The sequence below is a fragment of the Bicyclus anynana genome, chromosome Z (assembly GCF_947172395.1).
Source record: "Bicyclus anynana chromosome Z, ilBicAnyn1.1, whole genome shotgun sequence".
Lineage (NCBI taxonomy): Eukaryota > Metazoa > Arthropoda > Insecta > Lepidoptera > Nymphalidae > Bicyclus > Bicyclus anynana.
The window spans coordinates 3,789,449-3,814,217 of NC_069110.1; the positions used below are offsets into that span (position 1 = coordinate 3,789,449).

A 24,769-nucleotide genomic window follows, 5' to 3' on the forward strand; every position below is an offset into this window, starting at 1 on the left:
GGCTTAGGGTAGGGTAGGGGTTGAGTTAGGGTAGGGTAGGGGTAGGGCAGGAGGTAGGGTAGGGGTTGGGTAGGGGTAGAGTAGGAGATAGGGTAGGGTTTGGGATTTGTGAAAAACAAATTAATTCCACGCGGACGAAGTCGCGGGCGTCCGATAGTAAGTAATATAAAAAAATTTACCCGACTGCGTCAGAAGAAGGGTAATTCTTCTGACTAAATTTTTTGTGGTGTTGCAGGCGGGGACAAATACTTTCTTACGAGCAATGAATGTTTGTTACCGCATGCGGCAACATAAAGAATTTAGTCAGAACTTTATACTCGTACAGATATTGTGATACCTACTTGTTTTTCTCTTTTCAGTTAATTATGCAGTTTTAATCATTTTAAAAGATAACAAGATAATAATTCTGATAGAAATCGAGAAATGCAAACGTACCTACTAAATGTTCATGGTAGAGACATCATACTCACTATGTCACCCGAGTCATTATTACTTATCTTGACACCTCATTCATTAAAATCGGGTCAGTAGTTTAGGCGCTACGTAGTAGTTGGTGGTGGATCTAAGACAAATAAAAAAGTTTGTAATAACATACCTTAGCCTGCTGCAAGAAGCAGTGCATAGCCTGGGTCACATCTGCGGCATGTACCGAGTTGTGATACGGATTGGTGTTGTGGTACCCGGCCTCCATAGTGCTGAATAGTTTCCACAACTTCACTGTGTCGAGGTTGAAATAAGATATGAGCCCATACGCGTGGAACAAGTGGAGACACAGCACTGGCAAGGCTCGCCCTGTCAAAGGAAAATTAAAATTATATTATTCTGTATCGAAAGCATTACTTACAAGTAATCCGGTAACGTAAAAAGAACATCGACTTTATTGCGAACATTAATTTCAATTCAGTGATTTACATTTTTAGGGTTTCGCACTTCAAAAGGAAAACGGAATTCTCATTATAAGATAATTTTGTTACCCGTCTTAATGTCTGACAAAATTATTTATTTCGGGAATGTGCGGAATATCATATATATTTGAAATATAAACCGTAAACTCAGGTATGTTATAGGAAGTTGTGAAAAAACTAATTTCTATGTTTAGGTAAAAAAAGAGATCACCATCATCATCATTATCAACCCATATTCGGCTCACTGCTGAGCTCGAGTCTCCTCTTAGAATGAGAGCACGCTGGCCCAATGCGGATTCACACACGCAGAGAATCAAGAAAATTCTCTGGTATGCAGGTTTCCTCACGATGTTTCCCTTAACCGTTTGAGACACGTGATATTCAATTTCTTAAAATGCACACAACTGCAATGTTGGAGGTGCATGCCCAAGTCTGGATTCGAACCCACACCCTCCGGAATCGGAGGTAGAGGTCATATCACTGCTATCACGGCTTTTTTAAAAAAAAAAGAGGTATGGCCGTTTATTTAACCAAAAACGCATATTTATAAACGCATATTTCGACATGCAAAGCTCATGCTAACATGGTGTTCTTTTTAAATGACATTAATGCTACGTTCAGACGTCCAAGCACTAGTCGTTCACTTAGCTATAATCGTCGTCGCCTTGTTGCTGCTGTCTATTCTCCGAGCAATATACTCGACATCTAGACATTCTCAATAAGATTTTATTATTTACTACGAGTAACTACTTTCGCTTCATTGAATTTGTGAAGGAGAGTATTTTAAAATGGTGACAATAATTCAAATTTTGGGCTAACATAAAAGAAATAATCCTTTTTTGACGCACAAGTAAGGTAAACACAGCTCTTTTTTTATTTATTTTTTTATTCGACTGCAAGAAGGGTTACTTAAACTTTATTCTTTGAAAGCACCGCGTCCCTGCCATTCATCAGGCGTGATTGTAGACAAGCGCAAAGCTATATTTCTTTAAAAAAAAACATGAATTATAACATAGAATATACAGCCAGTGAAAGTAGGTGAAAATATATATTTTTTTTCTTTACAAGTTAGCCCTTGAGTACAATCTCACCTGATGGTAAGTGATGATGTAATCTACGATGGAAGCGGGCTAACTTGTTAGGAGGAGGATGAAAATACGCACTCCTTTCGGTTTCTACGCGACATCGTACCGGAACGCTAAATCGCTTGGGGGTACGTCTTTGTCGGTAGGGTGGTAACTAGCCACGGCCGAAGCCTCCCACTAGCCAACATCACTATATAGAATTCAAAAATCATAGCAAACGAGAGCCGGTTCTCATTTTATTGTAATATGTATTGCATATTGTGTTTTGCAAATATGACATGATATGATATAATGCGATACCTGTTTACAAATTGCCGACGGCGCTTTGTTGATATGAATCCGTTTGGAATTTAATATTTTGTTTCATGTTCGGAATATAAAATGAAAACTTTTATTACTATCAGAATATTGTATTTTCTCTTTATGCACGAAAATGAAACAACCAACCATCTGCTTTATAAAGTTGCAAAAGTTGAGAGCGGTGCGCGGAGATTTTAATATAAGCTTTTAGCAGTGCTTTAAACTATTACTATACTCATACCTACTCGTACTATCGGTCGCCTGCAACTTCGTTACCGTAAATTTTTATTAGCTAACCTATTTTTATTCCTATTTTATTTTATTAACGAGTGTCGCTGGCTGGGTTGCGGTAGTTTACGAAATGTTCCCGTGGCTCTGTCATCAGGTGGCGAGTCGGAAAACCGTGGGATTAAAAAAAAAAAAAGGCATAAAAAGTAGCCTATGTTCTGTTCCAAGGTTACGGTATTTGTGTTTTCATTTGTATATTTGATAGGATAGGATAGGATGAAAATAGGTCGTGTAGTATTTTTCACCTTCCGGTTTAAGCGGTGAAAAAATATAGAAAACTGTCGGACGCCCGCGACTTCGTCCGCGTAAAACTCGATGTCAACTTTCAAACCCTATTTCATATACTTTTGCAAGTTTTATGACGTATACCTAATAAATAGTCCACTAATAGTAACCTAACCTAAGCCTACTCAACTCTAACCTACCCTACCCCTACCTTACCCTTACCCTACCTCTACCCTACCCCTACCTTACTTCTACCCTATCTTACCCTACCCCTATCCTACCCTTTTTTATCCTTACCCTACCCTACCCCGTCGTGGGGGTAGGTTAAAGGTATGGTAGAGGTAATGCTAACCCAATACTTTGATCCTTCTATCATCAACAGATTATCTTTAATACAGATAAGGCAAAACACCGTTTACCGGGTTGTTTATTACTAGATAGATTTTATAGCTGGTAAACTGTTTAATAAACAGTTTCTTTAAAATGAACTAAACTAATGAATTCCAGAATTCAATTTCATCTACAATCATACAAACATTATGATGAAAAATATCCAATTGATGTAATTATATTCGGTTGCAACAGCTACATCTACAACACAGCGAGTTGTAATAGCGACTTAACAAGAAAATTACCGACATTTATATTCTACTAGAAAAGCATTATCGCGTTTTCCTTGCGATACTGCTAATAAAACTTGCAGTGTCATATGTAATTAGACGTTACAAATACTTTTCCTTTGTGATTTTGCTCTATAATAAATGCATTCTGTAGGGAAAAGTGGCAGATGTTTCGATCGGTATAATTATTTATTGCCTGTCTCCTTTACACCTACTGCCTGGTTTGGGTATATCAATACAGTAGTATAGACTACAAGCCCTTGAACAAAAATTACCTGTGAAATGAACCAACGTGAATAACGCTTAGAAGGCTGTTACTATATCAGAAAATAACTCTGAAAACTATGCCGTCATTTCTGAGCGGTACAATGGTGAGTACGCGAGTGAACGGAATTTCTCAGGTAAAATTGATGAATTACGAATAATTATAATTGTACGGCTTTGTTATAGTGTTAAAGATGATTCTAGTAGCCTAATATATGAAACATCTCTGGAAAACTCATTTAGAGAGAGCCGCCACCCCAACCAACTTGTGGTTATGGGTTCCAACTTTACACCCGATACCAACCAACATCTAGAATTATTATTGACGCTGAAAAACGTCGTTTACGATCCTGCCGATGACATAACGACCAGCAATGCTTTCCAGGCAACACAAACGAGACGAGGTCCCCGATATCTGAGGTCACTCGGATGTTGGTTTACTCACGATCTCGAGTACGCTCGGACTGATACACTCAAGCCCAAACACCCTTACTGAAAGACTCTCGAAACCGAGGTCAAAGTCTCTGAGTAGACGCCCTTTGTCACAAAATGTCCTCAGAGAGTCGTTCCGCCCATGCTTCTGCTTCTGCCTTCGAGTCCCATCAGGCAATGCTTCTTCGCTCAAACAAAACCTCCGGATGCCGCTGAGATTCCATTAAGGAGACAACGGCCCTTACACAATCAGATAAAAGATCCAAATTGAGATTATAGGTAAAAATGACAATCTTTCGTGGATATCATAGAGTAGATAGTGAATAATGCCAAGTTTACATTGTGTTTTTCGTTAACAATGGGCTTGACTTTACGGAATACGAAAAATACAGTCGTTATTGATTTGATCGTAATTGTAATGGGCGGCTAATATACATCAAAGTTAGTGAATACGCACGGCTGGTGTTGCAAATATTCATTAGGCGGTGGTAAAAATAGTATACATAATATATAATTATACACATAAGGTAATATGCAACGGAAAGTTTTGTAAATCAAACCTACCCGAGGTACGTTCCGGTTGGATCATCTTTCACTAGTCGACGATAAAACTGTCGACTTTTAGTTCGATGGGAACAATCGTCTCTGATTTCTTTTGCACACAGTAGGTACCTACCAACACGAAATTGTAAATTACTATCTGTACGTCTACAATATACATATTAATATTATAAAGAGGACGATTATAAAGAGACGGAGAGCCAGCGACTGTCAGACTTTAGTCATTTTATAAGAGCTCATGCACCTACTATAGATAATTACCGTAACCAACTATAGAGTTTCATAGCAGATAGCAGGTTTCAAGTATCCAGACCATCAACCACCGAAGTGCAAAGTATTTTATATTTTTATCAGCATATTATGAGAAATGATATCCCCATTCGCCAGATACTTGGCTTAATCGCAACCATTTCATTTTGGCTGGTGGAAGGCTTCGGCCGTGACTAGTTACCACCCTATCGGCAAAGAGGTACCGCAAAGCGATTTAGCGTTCCGAAACCGAACGGGATGTGGATTTTCATCCTCCTCCTAACAAATTATTCCGTTTCCATCTTAGACTCATCACTTATCATCAGGTGAGATTGTAGTCAAGGGCTAACTTGTAAAGAATAAAAAAAAAATCGTTATAGACGTTTGAAGTTTTAAATAAAATAGTGTTTTTCGATGGTTGTCGCGAACATAAAAAATAGCACTTCATACTAAGGCGGTTGAGGGTCTGGATCCTTACAACCTTCTATCTCCCAAAGCCACCACGCAAACTCCATAATTGACTACCGGACTTATTTATGCTAGGAGTATGAACTGACAAACTTTAAGCTTTTATAAAATGACGAAGGTCTGGGGTTCACAGGCCCTTAGGCGATAAAGTTTGGGGTTTGTAGGGGTAATCTTTGGATCTACTGAACTGATTTTGAAAAATTCTTTTACCACTAGAAAGCTACGTTATTTGTGAGTATCATGGGCTATATATTATCTATCGTATTTGATGTGTTCTTAAGAGAACGAGAACTACGCGTCGGCTAGTATAATATAGTAGTTTTATTTCTCGTCGGTTATAAAGATATAACCAGCAATATCACAATCCTGGAAAAAAATAACTTTTTTAAACCTCGATTTATCGATTTTTCTTAATTTTAATAATTCATAAAGAAATTGAGGCGATATGTATCAAATGTAATTCGGTGCCTACTGGTGGATATCATACAGTAGGTAGATTACTTTTCTCAATTGATTTAATGATTATTTTAATAGGTTAATAATAAAGACCAAAATAGTGATAGCCAGCAGATTGGCGTGTGAAAGAGACTAGCATAGGTGGATGCTTCTTTATTAAATGATTAGCTGACGTGGTTCTCGTTCCCGTAGGAGTACGGGGGTAATATATAGCCTATAGCCTTCCTCGATAAATGGGCTATCTAACACTGAAAGAGTTTTTCAAATCGGACCAGTAGTGAGATTAGGGCGTTCAATCAAATAAACAAACAAACTCTTCAATTTTATATATCATATATTAAAATATTAAATGGTAAATAATAAACGCAGTTCATAGTTCTGTTAAATAAACTTTTAGGCAGCTATTTGTAGAACAAGTTGGCATGAGAAAATAAGAGACTTGCATGAGTAGTTGCTTCAATGGTTACTGTGACCTTTCGTTAGGTATTTTAATTGGTATAGTAGTAAATGCTACATGATGAATACAGTTATAAGACTATTAAATGCACCTTTCATTTAAAAACTTTTACATTGAAAGCTCTGTGTTGAAGGTGGCACGAGTGACTATTTCAATAATATCTGCGACCTTCTTTAGTATCTAGAGTTACGAGTAGTATAGTAGTAAATGATTAATGATGAATGCAATTATAAAACTGTTAAATATACTTTTCAGTTAAAATTTTATACCTTACTTAGCTTTGTGTGGAATGAATGGGTGTTTCAACAGTATCTGCGACCTTCTTTAGGTATTACAGTGAGTAAATTAGTGGGAAATAGCTTTGTGTGGAATGAATGGGTGTTTCAATGGTATCTGCGACCTTCTTTAGGTATTACAGTGAGTAAATTAGTGGGAAATGAGAAATGATAAATAATAATAAATGCAGTTTTAAGTCTGTAAAATATGCTTTTTATTTATAAAGTATTGCGCTTGAGCACAGCTTATAAAAGAAAGTTTATTGAATAGATAAATAGCGCAATCACTGCGAATGGCTGGTTGAATAAAAATTCACTTAATTAGTCCCCTTCTGTATTTCGAACTCGTGCAACGTTTTATTAGCCGACGCCCGCCCGCCTCGTTGGAGTGGAATTCGTTTTTTAGAAACTTTTACGTTCAATAAAACATTGCCTGTAAGCTTAGGTTGCGAGTATTGTACACAATAGCTTTACCCTTTAGATATCGTGATGTATGTACGCCCAGTAAGTGGCAAGCAATGGCTCTCCAAACTTTCAAGATAGAATTAAATAAATGGTTGCTCGAACAGAGTTTTTATAAAATAAATGAATTTATCAATTTAATGAAATAATGACATTACAATCTATTTATTTTTATCATCACTAGCTGACGCCGCGCTGTTTTACCCGCGTGGTTTCCTGTGCCCTTAGGAAAACGGGGATAATATAGCCTATAGCCTTCCTCGATAAATGGGCTATCTAACACTGAAAGAATTTTTCAAATCGGACTTTCATTATCAACCCATTTTCGGCTCACTGCTGAGCTCGAGTCTCCTCTAAAATGAGAGGGGTTAGGCCAATAATTCACCACGCTGGCCCAATGCGGATTGGCAGACCTCACACACGCAGAGAATTAAGAAAATTGTCTGGTATGCAGGTTTCCTCACGGTATTTTCCTTCACCGTTTGAGACACGTGATATTTAATTTCTTAAAATGCACATAACTGAAAAGTTGGAGGTGCATGCCTCCGGAATTTGAGGCAAAGGTTATATCCTTATTTAATGCCATTAAGCCGACGATATTTCATACTAGAGACATGACACTAACGTATCAAGGCTGAGGCGGACAAATGTGCATGATTGTCTTAGACCTTTAGTCACTAATTAAACAACGAATGTTATTTAAACATAATGCCTAAATATTGTCTACAATGTCGAGTTGTGTGTTTAGCAAGTCTAAAAACTATATATACATAAATATATAATGTAAGTAAACTCAAAATTGTGCATTTATGCATTTATGCGGTCAGCGGAGTCGCTATAATCGGATCACTTTTTGCGGTGATTTTGTAGGCACGTAACATATCTATAGAATAAAATAATCATTGCATAAAGCAATAAAGCTATCCCAGTGCAAGCGGAAGACAATTCTACGCATAAATAATAAAAATAATAAAGTCAATATTCAATTTCGTTTTAAGAAACCTAATATATGGTACGAAAATAAAGTAAGCCTCATTACGGGCCAGAGGTAATACGTTGATACGGCAACCCATAATTCCTCCAACCATTGTGATCATTCCCTATTGTATTTTATTCAATCGTCTTCAGAATTATTTATTTTGTCGAGACGTTATACCCAACTCACCCTCGATACGAACAATAAAATAAAAACATCAAAATTACAGACGAAAATAACCAAGTACCAATTTCACTGTACACGTGTAACTTAGTACACTGATTTCTGAGCTTATTTACGTCATCGTTGTTTCATCCATTTAAGTTGTTTATCCAGTTAAGAGCTTTTGAATAAGCCCTCATTAAGCCGTCTAATTTGTTGCTATTATTGTCTGATCCGTATTAAAAACGACCTTTACCCATCTTATTATTTATTTGATAAATAGTAGATTATTATACAAGGGGCTAAAAATATACGAGGTAATTTTAGATAAATAGAAACCGAGTTTATAATGGGTTTAGCCCCACGTGTTACACTGTGCTTTTCACTACGATTGCGAGAAAATAAAATAGTTTAGTATATTATTCAATAATTTATTTTAATTGAAAATTAAATGTACAAAATCTACAATTTCGGATATCAAGGGAGATGCTTTTACCCGGTAACATAATTTCCGACTACTGTGAAGATGAATAATGAGTATGTTAGGTAAACGTGGGAGATAATAGTTTAAAAAACTCCTTTCGTAAGAGAATCCATTGTTGTTGTTTTCTCCACTTTATCTTGGTAGGTATTTGAGTAAATGCGTCTCGACTTTGATGGTAACAGATTGAAAATTTCATCCATCTCCAAATTAGGATCATTATTCTCACTAGATGAAGACAACAATAACAATTAATGTTGAAAAATATGTAATTACGGTCACAAATTAACAATGAATTTCTTAAAAAAATAAAGTATGTATTATTCACTCCAATTGTTTTTTAAATTCTCGCTTTTTAATTTTATTTTTCTTTCACATGAGAAAAAGGCAAAGGTACACCGTACAGGATGTCCCATGTCTTCAAATCTCGCTCTATTCGCAACTCAATAAAAATTAAATAAAAAATGAACGCATTCCACAGACAAGGACGCTACATTTCTTTCCAATTTAAAGGTTTTTATTTATTTTTCAAAACAATCAAGGCTTTACCTATAATGATTCTATTTTCGAATAAAACCTCCTCCTTTTTATAGTAGGCTAGTACTAGGCTAGTACTCGTAACAGACAAGAATTGAATTTGCTATAAAACACTTTTCATCCATTAAACAGATCGGTGAAGGTCGTTTCTAATACAGATTTTCTACTATTATTAAATAGCGCCGACTAGTCCAATTATCATATGTAGATATACATTTGGAAATGCAAATTAACCGAGAAAGCTGAATTTTGGATATGACGTGAGGCTAGAAAAGCTTAATATCAACTTCTCGAGCACCAACTTGAAAAAAAAAATTGAATCCAGTTTTTTGTCGAAAATCCTAAAAAAAAATTATACACTAATTGTTTAACTGCATGAAGACAAATAAAATCTCTACAGCGAAAAACTTATAAATTATTTTGTTCTCGTTCGATAGTACAAGTTGTTAAACTGTACTTATCTCGGTGACTTTGTTTCTTGACAAAGCCTATTCATTTCATTGTAATGTTTTCAAAGACGCGTAATAACGGACGGCATGCAGTCTTTAAAAGTGACGTCAATAAGGTCAAATCAACATTGTGTTGACACTAAAGCCATAACATTTGCGGTTAGTAACGACGACGTAAAGTGAATACTTGCGCTATTATAGTAGATGCTAAGACAAATCGTTTTGAAGATCGTTTATGTAACTTAGTGTTGTTTCAGCGAGTCACTATGTATTTATTAGGAGTGACTGGTCTAAGATCCGTCATTAGAAATGTATACCCTCATCTGTTATTCATTAGTGCTGTGAAATAAATGATAGATACTGTTACTGAGCCGCGATAGCCCAGTGGATATGACCTCTGCCTCCGTTTCCGGAGGGTGTGGGTTCAAATCCTGTCCGGGGCATGCACCTCCAACTTTTCAGATTAGACTTAGGGTAGGGGTAGGGTAGGGGTAGAGGTATAGAAGGGTAGAGTAAGGATAGAGAATAAGTGCACTTATGTCAAAACGAAGCTTGACCGGGTCCGCTAGTTATCTTCTATATATATATATAAAAATGAATTGCTGTTCGTTAGTCTCACTAAAACTCGAGAACGGCTGAACGGATTTATCTTATCTTGATCTTGAAATGTTCGTGGAAGTATAGGGTAGGTTTAAAGGCGAGAAAAAAAAGAATAATTGCCGAAAACCATAAAAACAACCCTTTTCTATTTCTCATACAAATGCTTAAGAGTTTTATTGTAGATCTAGCGTAGGGGTAGGTAGAAAAAATGAACATAAGTCAAAGCACAAAGCGAAGCTTGACCGGGTCCGCTAGTATTAAATAATATTGATATTAAACTAAATGAGTAGGTACTTAGTGACTTTATTGGACAATTTCGTGTTTAAACGGACATTCGCTCATATAGCACATAACTGGCGAGGTCGGAAATGAAACGGTCACAGCCAACTTATATTAGATAGCGTGAGTACGACCAGGATATTTGTCAGAGTAGCCAGTATTTACAACACTTAACTATACATAGATACTCAGTTAAAGAAGACAAGACATTTATTAACAAGATGAATGGACAGATACGAAAATGCATATATTTTTTACTAGCGGACGCCCGCGTTCGTCCGCGTGAAATTCAGTTTTTCCCAAATCCCGCGGGAACCATGGATTTTTCCGGGATGAAAAGTAGCCTTTGTGTTAATCCAGAGTAAAATCTATTTCCATTCCAAAATTTCATCGCTTTAGTAGCCGCAGCGTAAAAAAGAAACAAACACACTTACACACAAACTTTCGCCTTTATTATATTAGTGTGATTTAACAGCCATCTATTTTAATAATAATGCTTTTTTTATAATTCCCGCGATTTCGTTCGCATAAAATTGAGTTGTTCAGAAATTTGGGATCGATGGCTTACTTCGGGATAAAAAAGTAGCCTGTGTTAAATAAGAAAATATATCTGTACTATAGTCTAGCAAGTTCGTTGATGACACTCCCATGATATGCGGGCCACGGGGGAAAGACTGCGCGGGTGTAAAATCGTGCGTGCGGGGAAGTGATGTCATGGGTTTTTCATTTATCGCAACACGCCCCCCGGCCCGCGCGGACCTTCGGGAGTGTTACGAACGAAGTTAGGCTATAGCTGACCCAGCAAACTTTGTTTTGCCACATTTTGGGGTGGACCATCCTTATCATTTAGGGGTATCAAAAATAGATGTTGGCCGATTTTCAGATCTACTCGATATGCCCACAAAATTTCATAAAAGTTGGTCCAGCCGTTTTGCAGGAGTTTAGTAACAAGCACTGCTATACGAGAATTTGATTAAGGGGATGAAAGTTTGTATGGAAGTTCCTACATATTTCAAGTTAAATTTGTGTTTACTTCTAGAAAAATACTAAAAAGTAACGTCATTATTTTTCAAAGATTTTTTGAATTCTACCCCTAAAGGGTTATAAAGGGGTTGTAGTTTGTTTTAATATAAATCTGGAAAAAGCCCATGTAACAAAAGTTTATATTGGAGTACTCGTAAGTAGCCTTCGTTTAATGATACGTATGATTACCTTATACCTACCCACCAAAACCCGATCAATTAGTCTTGTAGGAGTGCCATCAGGGCACAATTTACTTTGTCAAGGTCACGTCAGAGTCAAAGAAGATTGATCGCCAAATGCTTCCAACACTTTAATTTCGTCTATGTGTGTACACAAGACAAATTTCCTAAACTAAAACCTATTGAAATTGCCTCGGTACATTATACAAATGTAAAAATACAACCTAATGTAGAGAATTAAGAAAATTTTCATGATAAAACTTACCGTTTTGCTGAAAATCGCGAAAAACTCATTTTTTTACTTTTGACCTTGAATAAATTTTTTTTTATACACGGGTATGATGTGGAACTTTTAAACATTGTTTATAATTATGTTTTGGACATTTTTACTGATTTTCAGCTTGTTGGGATTTTATGCATCGAATATCTAAATTGACCGGTCTATATCGTTTAGCAGTGAGAAAATATCAGATTTGTCTCTAGACTTGTGACACGGGTATTCCACTTTGCCAGTGATCATTAGTTTCTCTAAGTTATCTCCTTCTCTTCTGGCAATGTGGCCAAAGTACTCGAGGATCCTCTGAAGACAGGTGGTGGACAGCCTCTTCGAGATGTTAAGTTGTTTTAGCACCGATACATTGGTTCTATGTGCTGTCCACGGAATACGGAGCATTCTTCTCTAGCACCACATCTCAACTACTAAGTAGGTAATATAAAACATTTAAGAAATTTAAATTGCAGCTGCTGTAACTATATAATTTCATAGGAGGTACTCAGAATCGAAAGTTTCCCAGAAGAGTACACACACGGGTATAAATAATCGCCGCTTTGGATATAATTTATACTCATTAGCTACAATGTACGGTCCGTAATGTAAGCCTGGTGGAATATTGTTGATAATATTACGTTCGTTATCACTACTTAGAACGTTTGTGTTGTAATAAAGACGTTTTCATTTACTTACTTAAAAATAGCCGATAATAAATCAGTAATTATATTATTAAAAAAAAACAAGAGCCGTGATAGCCCAGTGGATATGACCTCTGCCTCCTATTTCGGAGGGTGTGGGTTCGAAGCCGCTCCGGGGCATGCACCTTTAACTTTTGAGTTGTGTGCAGTTTTGAGAAATTAAATATCACTTATCTCAAATGATAAAAAAAAAATATTGTGAGGAAACCTACATACCAGAGAAATTTCTTAATTCTCTGCGTGTGTGATGTCTACCAGTCCGCATTGGGCCAGCGTGGTGGACTATTGGCCTAACCCCTCTCATTCTGAAAGGAGATTCGAGCTCACGTCTTTTTACCACGGCAAGGAAAGTTTCGTTTTAAAAATGCTCGAAATCAAATTTTATCACCACACTAGACCAGCTTGCCGACTCACTAATTTAGTATTTATTAACAACCTATTAAAAAAAACATCAAATCAACTGAGAAATGTCATCCACTTACTGCATGATATCCACGAAGGGTTGTCAGTAAGCACCTGATGACATTGTCAACTAACATACGTCAAAGTTAGTGAATAAGCCAGGTTTTTTTTTTTTAATAAATTAATATACTTAAACAATACACATCACTATTTAGCCCCAAAGTAAGCATACAGAGTAGCTTGTGTTATGGGTGCTAACATAGTTGATATTATAATATTCATATACATTTATATACTACATATAAATACTTATATAATGTATAAATACACACAGACACTGGAAAAAACCCATGTTCATCACACGAATATTTCCCAGTTGTGGGAATCGAACCCACGGCCGTGGATGCAGAAACCAGGGTCACTACCCACTGCGCCACGCGGCCGCCTTTTAAGGTTTGTTAATAGGCGGCTTCTGCCGTGGCTGGTTACCACACAAAAAGCAATTTATCTTTTCAGTGTGATCTCGTAAACGAAACCATTCACATCAGAAACTACTCCCTAATCATGTTTGCGCTATTTAATATATATAATATAATAACTGAATCTGACTTTACTTAACAGAAAACACCAATATATTTTCGGGCTTAAAGCAAAACTAACGACAAAGATACAAAAAGGAAAAGAATGACCCCGTAGTTAACGGAAAAAACAATCAAGTATTGACTTGAACAAGGTCTTATTATCACCTCGTCGAAAATAATTTGTATGAGAAGAATAATAAACAAGATTAAGTAATCTCAAAATCTTTATCTTCTTATATACATATTTTCGTGTACATTAAATACAACGAATGAGTTTTTAAAACAAACATAAACGCTTTAAGCATAGTACCAGAACAAATGAGTCCAATTTCATTTTGTCAAGTTTAACAGTTCCCGTGGCAACGAAACAACTCCATCGTCATACCAGCTCCATAGTACCATATAATTAAATAATTGCTTCATCTCCAAAGATACGCATTAAACCAATTTTTTTTATTATTTACAAGTTAGCCCTTGCCTACAATCTTTACCTGATGGTAAGTGATGATGCAATCTAAAATGGAAGCGGGCTAACTTGTTAGGAAGAGGATGAAAATCCACACTCCTTTCGGTTTCTACACAACATCGTACCGGAACGGTAAATCGCTTGGCGGTACGTCTTTGCCGGTAGGGTAACTAGCCACGGCATATTACAATTATAAGGTTGAAGTAGTTTGTATGTTTGCTTGAACGCGCTAATCTCAGGAACTACTGGTCCGATTTGAAAAAAATCTTTCAGTCTTAGATAGCCCATTTATCGAGGAATGCTATAGGCTATATATTATCCCCGTATTCCTACGGGAACGGGAACCACGCGGGTGAAACCGCGCGGCGTCAGCTATTCAAAAACGTCAGGATGTGATCCTAATTTAAATTCCAAGATTTGATCTCGTCTAGACCTATCAAGCACAATGAACAGTCTTACACGTGCAACCCCAAATTTCATATTTTGGGACTATCATTATAATGCAAAATAAAGGTATTGTATCCAATATTTTGCATAACAAAGATACTTCCAAATCCAATCTTTCAACTCATCTATCTTAAATTCTCGCTTCCAGCTGTCTATACGTTTAGATTTTTAAAACTACGTGACGGATTTTAATGCGGTTCTCATTATTCTTATTATGCATACATAAGAGTGGGGCCAATGAGTGGTTTGGTAAGTTTATATAATAGTTCCGTAAATCTACAGCAGTTGATAATTACGAGATTTTATTCTGCCTCATATCTGTAGGAGAAATTTACATTATTCGGAGTGCAATCCGAGATGCGATTACGTCGCACTCTAGCCCTGGGTGTATATGCCACTCAGTTGTGGAATGCACTGCCAATATGCACAGATATTCGACATTCCATATTACAACACACAGTAATCACACAATTAACTGTTTTATTTATATATTTTTTCCAGTAATTTTCTGTAAAAAAAGACCCGCAAGAATTCGCATTTATATATTAAGATAGCGTCATGCTTTCCTTCCAAACATACAAGAATCAGTCTTAGCGGTATTCATTATTTGCCTATTTTAACAGCCTACTAGGTACAGGGCTAGGCTTAGGCTTCTTATTAGATAGAATTAATAGATAAATAATAAGGAATTCTGACCGTAGTCCCACCACGCTGCTCCAGTGCGGCTTACTTCATCATCAGCCACTCATCATCATCATTATCAACCCATATTCGGCTCACTGCTGAGCTCGAGTCTCCTCTCAGAATGAGAGTGGTTAGGTCAATAGTCCACCACGCTGACCCAAAGGGGTAATTGGCAGACTTCACAAACGCAGAGAATTAAGAAAATTCTCTAGTGTGCAGGTATCCTAACGATGTTTTCCTTCACCGTTTGACACGTGATATTTAATTTTTTAAAACGCACACAACTGAAAAGTTGGAGGCGCATGCCCCGGGCCGAATTCGAACCCACACCCTCCGGAATCGGAGGCAGACCATATCCACTGGGCTATCACTACTCTGATATACTATATATAAATATATGAATATTTATGTATTAGATAAGATCAATTTCCTCAAAAATTTTATCGAGGCAATGCTATTGTGATGTATTGTAAAGATTTTAGGATCCATTGAGCCCATACAATAACTTCACGTGTTCAGAGTTCTTTCAAACATTTATCTGTAAATCTCCAAACGCGTACAGCTATTGTGGCGATGCAAATGCCTGAACACGATTACCATACACGAGGCGCCTGTGTCTATCACGCCAGAATGAACTTTTGTGTATCGTTCAATCTCGTATGTAATATTAATCGTCTACAGCGTAAATAAAATGGATGTCTGTCTGTGATTACAAAGTAATACCTACTGTCGGCCACAGATCAAGGTAAAACAATTTTAAATTTTAAATTTCAAGTTAAGTTTAAGGTCATCAAACTATTTATTACACTCTCGATCAAGTCATTAATATTCTCTTTCAGTGTCCTTTCATTTGAGGCCCCACACTTGCAGACATTCGATTGTTCTTCCCCACTTTCGCCCTCACAAATTTTAAACGGAACACTCCCACATAAGTTACTTTTACACGATTCTCCACTCATTCTGAGAGGAGCATCGAGCTCAGCAGATAACTGAATAAGGGTTGATAGTGATGATGATATCCTAAAAACCTGACTGATGATTTGGATCTAGTTTCATGTTTCATGTTTTATGTTACATCCGTTTATAATATGTGTATGAATATATCATACACATATTATAAACGGATGTATATCACAGATATTGATTGAATTATGGCTAGTATTGTAAAACATCAATTTCAATATTATTTGTGAGAAGCGTTTTTGAAAAAAATCAATCACTATCAATCATTATAAATAAAATTGAAGTGTATGTCAATTTTTTTCAAAATCTTTGTCTGCCTGTTTGTCCGGGCTAATCTTTGGAACGGCTGAACCGATTTTCATAGGACTTTAACTGGAAGATAGAGGTGGTTAAAAGCAGCATTTAGGCTACTTTTTATTTCGCAAATATCTATGGTTCCTGCTGTACTAAATTTCACGCTAATAAAGTAGCGGGCGTCCGCTATTTACTAATAAAATTGGTCTCCAATAAAAAGTTCATAGGAAATTATAAAAAGAAAAGTCAATGAAAATGTCCGACGTTGTTTACCTTTTATTTCCGTTCTAGGGTTCATATTGTGATTGGAGCTAATTTAATGAAATTGCAAAACAATATTGCATTCTTCATTCATTTAATTATACTCCTAGCATCGACAAAGACAGCCCCCACGCACCCCTTCAATATATATTGTATAACTTACGTATAGTATATGTTATGTACCTTAGTAAATGCAACATAAGCAAAAATATTTGGTAGGCTTTGAAGAATCTATACTAATATTGTAAAGCTGAAGAGTTTGTTTGATTTTTTTGATTGAACGCGCTAATCTTAGGAACTACTGGTCCGATTTGAAAAATCTTTTCAGTGTTAGATATCCCATTTATTGAGGCCATATATTATCCCCGTATCCCTACGGGGACGGGAACCACGCGGGTGAAACCGCGTGGCCTCAGCTAGTTATTTATATTGCTCTAGCGGATACTCGCGATTTATCTGCATGAAAATCGATGTTAACTATCATTGTATTTTTAACCGACTTAAAAAAAAGGAGGAGGTTCTCAATTCGACGCGTATGTTTTTTCGTTTTTCACTTCATAAGTTAGTCATTTTTGAAATTTTTTTCTTGTTTCATGAATATCAGTTTAGTAATTCTGTGTTAAAATAAAAATAACTGAAATACGTCTTTGAAGTCGGTTCCATTTTTGAAGTTTACTCGTTAAGAATCGATTTTACATATATAGCCCCGGGTATGAAAAAAATATGGGCAGTTAAATTCGATAAACGTCCGACAGCGTTACGTTTTATGTGCGTAACCTATTCTGCGCACCTTTCAGGCGTAAGTATTGAGACGTAGATCGATCTGAAAAAGTAAACTCCATTCGTGCGTCGGAGCTTATTTTTTATGTTAAAAATATTATTAGAAGAGTTTTTGTGAGTATTTTAAGAAAATAGAGTACATCGTAGAATAACTTATTCTTAAGATATTGATATATATGCTATCTAGGACATTTTTGTTTTGTTTTGTTTTGAGATCAAAAAAAGAGGAAAATTCCACCATTTTGTTATACCTCCCAAACATACAGAGATAGGCGGCGGATGGCTAGAATATGTTTATTTTCATTAATATAATTAGTTTATTCCGTATAAAGCAAATGTGTACGTATACTAAATTCCGTATTTAATAGCAACAACTGCGTCGCGTTCATTTTGTCTCTGTAGTACGAATAGTTAATTACTTTTGCTCCATTGCAACGCAAATTCAAGCTACCTCCCACTGTGTCCCAATATGTCGGTCTTCCTTGTTGATTGCTACAAAGGTTAGCCTCAAATCATTCGCTTTGAGCATATACAAAGGCACTATTGAGATATTTGATGGCAATACTCTTTGATTATAATCTATCTTTGATGTGTGTTTCTAGCAAACATTGATGACATAGGGCTGCTTGGCCTATTCAGGTATCGACACTTGTATGACGTCTTGTAACTTTCAAAATAAAGGGCTTATTATTGTATTATCATTTTACTCCTTTGGGTAAGAGTATTTATAGATCGAAAGCACCTTAGGGAGGTAGCGAAGGTATTTGAGATTAGGGAAGTTATTTAACGTTTATTCAAAAAAAAAAAGAAAAGAAACGGTAATCTCTAATTAACGAGGGATAGAATACCTTCTCGATATCGATCCATATTGTCTCGTGCAATCTTCGCTTGATTCAACAATTAGTAGACGATTGTAATTAAGACAGTATTGTCGGCTTCGATCGATCTTTTGAACAAACAAAATCCACATTTAATGATCACAGCGTCGTACGCCGCTCTCTGTCAAACGAAGCGCAGTATCTATGTTCAGTTGAGTAACTATTTAGTGCTTTGGTGCAGTAACTAAAAGCCAATGCCGTATCTATGTTCAGTTCAGTAACCAAAAGCGAAAGCAGTGTCTACTCGTAAGTTCACTTCAGTAACTATCTAGTGTCCATGATGTTAACGGTATTCAACACGGTATGAAAGAGCTTTGGTAGAGCCGTGATAGCCCAGTGGATATGACCTCTGCCTCCGATTCCGGAGGGTGTGGGTTCGAATCCGGTCCCGAAATGAGCGAAAATAGTACGTATTATGAACGTCATAAGGCAACTGTCACCGTACCCATGCTATCTAAAAACACTTTAAGTTATAAGTATTCCTAATAGTACGAGATCTGGCAAGAGAAAAGTATACCCTCATCTGTTATTTATTTGGAATAAGAAAAAAAATCATGGAAAATATTTACATTGACACATTGCACATCTATACTAATATTATAAAGCTGAAGAGTTTGTTTGTTTGTTCGTTTGTTTGTTTGTTTATAGTTAAATTGCAGCCAAACAGTATTGAATGCTTATTTTTTTTAATTTATTTAATTTCCTTCTTTTCCTTCCTTCCGAAAATTGGACATGACTGAATCCGTTATCTCCTGAATACTGAATCTAAAATGTAAAAAATCCAGAAGTTACTTTTCTACTTGAAGATATCCGAAAAACTTTAAAACTCAAAATTTTTTTTATCTTCTAACTAACGTGGTAAATCATTTAATATTGTGTCTACCAACTTGCATATTATTAAAAAATAATTCAAAACTTATGTTAAGTTTTGTTATTTAGTATACTACTCTATAATAATAATAAATAGGTTTAGATAAATATTTATGAAACCAAAAAAGCCTAAAAAATATATAATTAGGTAATATTTCAGTTCAGTTTTCAAAAACATGATACATTAACAACGTTTGGAACCCTCGTCCCGCGAGTTCAACTCACACTTGTCCGGTTTTTATGTAGTCGGGTTATAGTTTTTTAACTTCATTTTCCACTATACTCGTACTGTGTTGACCGGTTGTCCTTTATAGATGGGTGATGCAAACACTGACAAGGCCTATGTTTGTATGCCTTCAGTGACCCGTCTATTTAATCTCTATCAACTGTTTACGTAGGTATTCGTGCATGTATAACGTTTTAAAAAGAGCCGTAATAGCCCAGTGGATATGACCTCTGCCTCCGATTCCGGAGGGTGTGGGTTCGAATCCGGTCCGGGGCATGCACCTCCAACTTTTCAGTTGTGTGCATTTTAAGAAATTAAATATCACGTGTCTCAATCGGTGAAGGAAAACATCGTGAGGAAACCTGCATACCAGAGAATTATCTTAATTATCTGCGTGTGTGAAGTCTGCCAATCCGCATTGGGCCCGCGTGGTGGTCTATTGGCCTTACCTCTCTCATTCTGAGAGGAGACTCGAGCTCAGCAGTGAGCCGAATATGGGTTGATGACGATACGACGATAGCGTTTTAGTAAACCGACAATATATTGCTATGCGCAACAGTATGTTGTTATGAAAGCGCTGGAGAATCTCAATATTTTCAATGGCATGCATATCCACATAGTTGAATACCAGAAATTTAAATATAAACGTAATTCGTGATAGCTGGAAAGTTCATTTCAACGGTGAAAACGTTTCCGAATTGTTCCGACAACATAGCGCTGATTTTAATTTCAGAATGCTGTCAGTACCACCCTTTGTAAATTTAAACGGGAAATCCATTCTGACTGTTACAACATTGTTCTCGTATCTGTGTTGAAGTGGATCGTTCACCAGCCATGTCTATGATCTGTGGAACGCATTATTTGCTTTTTTTCTACGAACGTTCAGCACTTCGGTTAGTTTTTAGGGTTCCGTAGTCCACAAAGAACCTTTATAGTTTTGCCGTGTCCGTTCCTCTGTCCGCGGTTTAGCGCAGAGACTATTAATATACTAGAAAGCTGTTAATTAGCATGAGTGAGCAAAAATGTGAACAAAGTCGTGAAATACAATCCTGAAAAATATTTTTTTTAAGGTACCTTCCCTACAATAGGTAGAGTAGGGAAGGTAATATAAATAAAATATTTTTCAGGATTGTATTTCACGACTTCATTGTTAAATCGCATTTTGTTGCTTAATTAGTTTCCTAGGACAAATATTTAAACACAACTTTTAATTACAGCTGACTTTAAGCTGTAGAAGTAAAAGTAAATGTCACGACAAAGCTAACACGTGTATCTATAATAACATAAAATTGAAAATTTTGCAAAACCCACGAAGGTCATGACATTATTAATTACACTCCCAATCAAGTTATCAATATTCTCTTTCAGTGCACTTTCATTTGAGACCCCACTCGAGTATATTTGCAAGACATTCGGTTATCTTCCCCAATTTCAACCCTAACTTTTAAATGTCTCAACCGATTTTCATCAAACATATCGAAAAACACTACAGCTCGCAAGTATTTCCTTTCATAAAAAAAAAAACTAAATTGAAATCGCTTCATCTGTCCGGAATCTATGTTGCCACAGACAGACAGACACATCAAACTTATGACACCCCTCGTTTTGCGTTGGGGGTTAAAAATTGCATGCACTATAGCTAGGAGCGATTGGAGTTAGATTTCGAAGGCACTTCCGACCGACCGACAACATCAAATTCGCTGGAATTCTATAAAATACTTTACTCGGAAGCAAGTCAAAAGGCAAGTGCCAGTACTGAGTGCATTTCAATTATGTATCTACATTATTTCACAGAAATTTCACGCTAAAAATGTTCAGCTACATTTACAGTATTGAATTTTTAGATATTCCGACGGCTAGGAATTATACCTAGAATTTTTCGCATTTCAGACTGGTTCTAAAGCTTTGTCGTTCAAAGTAGTCATTGTGATTTAAACGCAGTTAAATTGAACCATATTTTACTTTTCAATGCAAATTGCTTCAGTTTCAGTTACAAAAAAATTCAACAAATGGGGGTGTTTATACATATAATTATTTATATATTTTGCTATCATCCGCGAAAAGCCGACGAACCCATGCGACAACGTCAGCCAGGCCCGATAAAATCTCTACGTACGTTTCACCCCGAAACCGGAGCATCCTCAGGAGATGTTGCTATTGCACGTTGTAGAGTCGGACAACGGATGATAGCAAAATAAATAAATCATTATATAATAATGATGAAATTCCGCAAAGTAACACTTGCTTCTATCCAAATGGGGGTGTTTGCAAATGAGTTGATATTTCTATTATCATATACGTTGTTGGCAATGGAGAATTCAAAACAAATAAAACCATTAACCGCTGGATTGCCGTAACCGACCAAAACCAAATTACATAGGAAAAGATTTTTGTAACCTAACAGACGGCCTCCGTGGCGCTGGGTTTACAAGACGGAGGTCCTGGGTTCGATCCCCGGCTGGACCGATTGAGGTTTTCTTAATTGGTCCATGTCTGGCTGGTGGGAGGTTTCGGCCGTGGCTAGTGACCACCCTACCGACAAAGACGTACCGCCAAGCGCTTTAGCGTTCCGGTACGATGTTGTGTAGAAACTGAAAGGGGTGTGGATTTTCATCCTTCTCCTAACAAGTTAGATTGCATCATCCCTTACCATCAAGTGAGATTGCAGTCAAGAGCTAACTTGTAATATTAATAAAAACAAGAAAATGAGAACAAAAAAGAAATTACTAACTTCATAAGCATAATATGGTTCTGATAGCCCCAATATCTCAACGGTTAAGTGGCCAGACTCAAAACTGAGAGGTCATAGTTCGACCCCCGCCCGTTGGACTATTTGTCGTATTCACTCCTAACACAGTATTTTCCGACTAATTGGAGGGGAAAGAAATAAATATTGGTTTTAAATATTGGTCATATTTAAAAGATTTGGCAACTATTCTTTAAAAAAAGAAAATACGCGATGGTATAAGCCGCGGACGCTAAAGTAGTAAAACTATTGTGAAGTTACTCTAACTGATAGTTATCTCCATTGTTACAGGGTTATTCACTTACTAGGACCAATGTAAATAAACTTTAACAATAAAGATATGTCAGATATCGTAACAATAACCATACCCTTTAGTGTTGCTGTCAAAGTTTATTAAAAAATGTCAAAATTAAATAATCTACTATATATATAATCTATCTACTAAATATAAAAATAAGTCGGGTTTTCCTTCCTGACGCTATAACTCCAGAACGCACGAACCGATTTCCACGGTTTTACATTCGTTGGAAAGGTCTCGGGCTCCGTGAGGTTTATAGCAAAGAAAATTTAGAAAAAGGTAAGGGTAGGGTAGGTGTAGGGTAGGGGTATGGTAGGGTAGGGGTAGGGTAGGGTATGGTAGGGTAGGGGTAGGGTAGGGGTATGGTAGGGTAGGGGTATGGTAGGGTAGGGGTAGGGTATTGTAGGGTAAGGTAGGGGGTAGGGTAGGGGTAGGGTAGGGGTAGAGTTGGGTAGGGGTAGTTGAAAGTTTACATCGAGTTTCACGCGGACGAAATCGCGGGCATCCGCTAGTCTTTTATAGAATAATAACATTTCAAACGCAAGTTTCTGTCGGCTAACTTTGGAGGTAGTTTATTCAGCGCGCGGGTCCATCGTATGTCAGAGAGAAAACCTCCGAGCAGAGCCTGGGACTCGTGACGTATCAACCATGTCAACGCTCACCTTGTCTGTTCTGTTTGTTTTCCCAGCCCATCTAAATTAGGTAGGATCCTACTAGAAGAGCTTTGGATACCCATTCTGATATAGAACTTGTTGCATTTCTTACTTGCGAACGCCTGCGACTTCGTCCGCATGGAATTTAGTTTTTCACAAATCCATGGTTTTTTTTCAGCTAATTTCAGCTAATTAGGTTTAGTAGTCAAGGCGTGAAAGAGTAACAAACATTCATACCAACAAAATTATCAGATTTGGCAAATCTTTTTCGGGATGAAAAGTATGTGTTAATCCAGAGTAAAATCTATTTCCATTTCAAATTTCAGCCAAATCGGTTCAGTAGTTGCAGCGTTAAAGAGTAATAAACATCTTAACATCCCTACAAACTTTCGCGTTTATAATATTAATAGGTTAGGAGATTAATAGGATGAGAGAAGTCTCAGCAGATTATACAGAGATTCTGGTGTGTCTCTCGAGCCCAGTTCATACATAACCACGATATACAGGAGTTGGACGTGTTTCCCAAGGCACAGTATAATTAAATTTAAATCCGTCGGCTTAACGTGATCTACGACGAACGGGGTATTTGTATAACCAGTGACGTGCACTCCATAGATGCAAAAATACCCTAAGGACTCATTATAACCCTGTGTTGCAAAAGGAATTTTCCATTTTGCATAATTTTTACGTACAGTGCATACCAATTTTAAACCGATCGGGCTAAAACTTTGCATGTATAAAGCTATTATGACGTAGCCTCTCTTAAGAAAGGTTTTTGATTTCCACCCCTATGGGGATAAAATAGGGGATGAAAGTTTGTACAAATCTTCTTGGATTTTCGAGTGATTGAACTGAAGTTAAAGATTGGAGCTACTATGATGAAGAGGTTCGTTTAAATAGGATTTTGATAAATTCAACCCCTATGGGGATAAAATAAGGAATGATGGAGGATGTAAATTTACTCTTTAACGCCTCAACTCCTAGGCTGAAATTTAAAAGGAAGAACTGAGCTGAGCTGACATGAGCTATTTTCCATCCCGGAAAAACTAATTCTACGCGGGCGAAGTCGCGGGCGTCCGCTAGTACAACATATATATACTAACGACTGTTTACCATCACTATACTATACTACAGCCCTACTCGATGTGTACTGTTTACCAACAAATAAATTAAAAATGAGGGTATAAATAGTCATTTCAATCCTAATAATAATTATGATTAACTTGTTCTTATATAATTGACAAAAAAACGATTTATAGGCTTAGAACAAATTAGTATTATAGGACCAAAGGTGATTGCAAATATAAGAAAACTAATGTTGAACAAAGGTTATGATGACATTTGTCAGGATAACTTAAATATCAAATCAAACTGTAACCAAAATAAGTCCCTAGAATGGCAGAGAATGACCTTGAGTGAAGTCTCGTACTTGTGAACGATGTGTGTAGGGTTTAAGGTACCTTTGACTGATATCAAACACTCCTCTTTTCCACTCAAGTCACTCTCCCCGCCTATCCC

At 36.7% G+C, this 24,769-nt stretch overlaps 1 protein-coding gene across 2 annotated transcripts in view; it reads right to left on the reverse strand.

Annotated features, from left to right (window-relative positions):
- LOC112042884 (uncharacterized) overlaps positions 1–24,769 on the reverse strand; it is a 159,374-nt gene that overhangs the window by 78,473 nt on the left and 56,132 nt on the right. For both annotated transcript variants that reach the window (XM_052890583.1, XM_052890584.1), the window contains exon 5: positions 596–792. In XM_052890583.1, the coding sequence (XP_052746543.1) occupies positions 596–792 (197 nt within the window). The remainder of the gene's footprint in view (positions 1–595; positions 793–24,769) is intronic.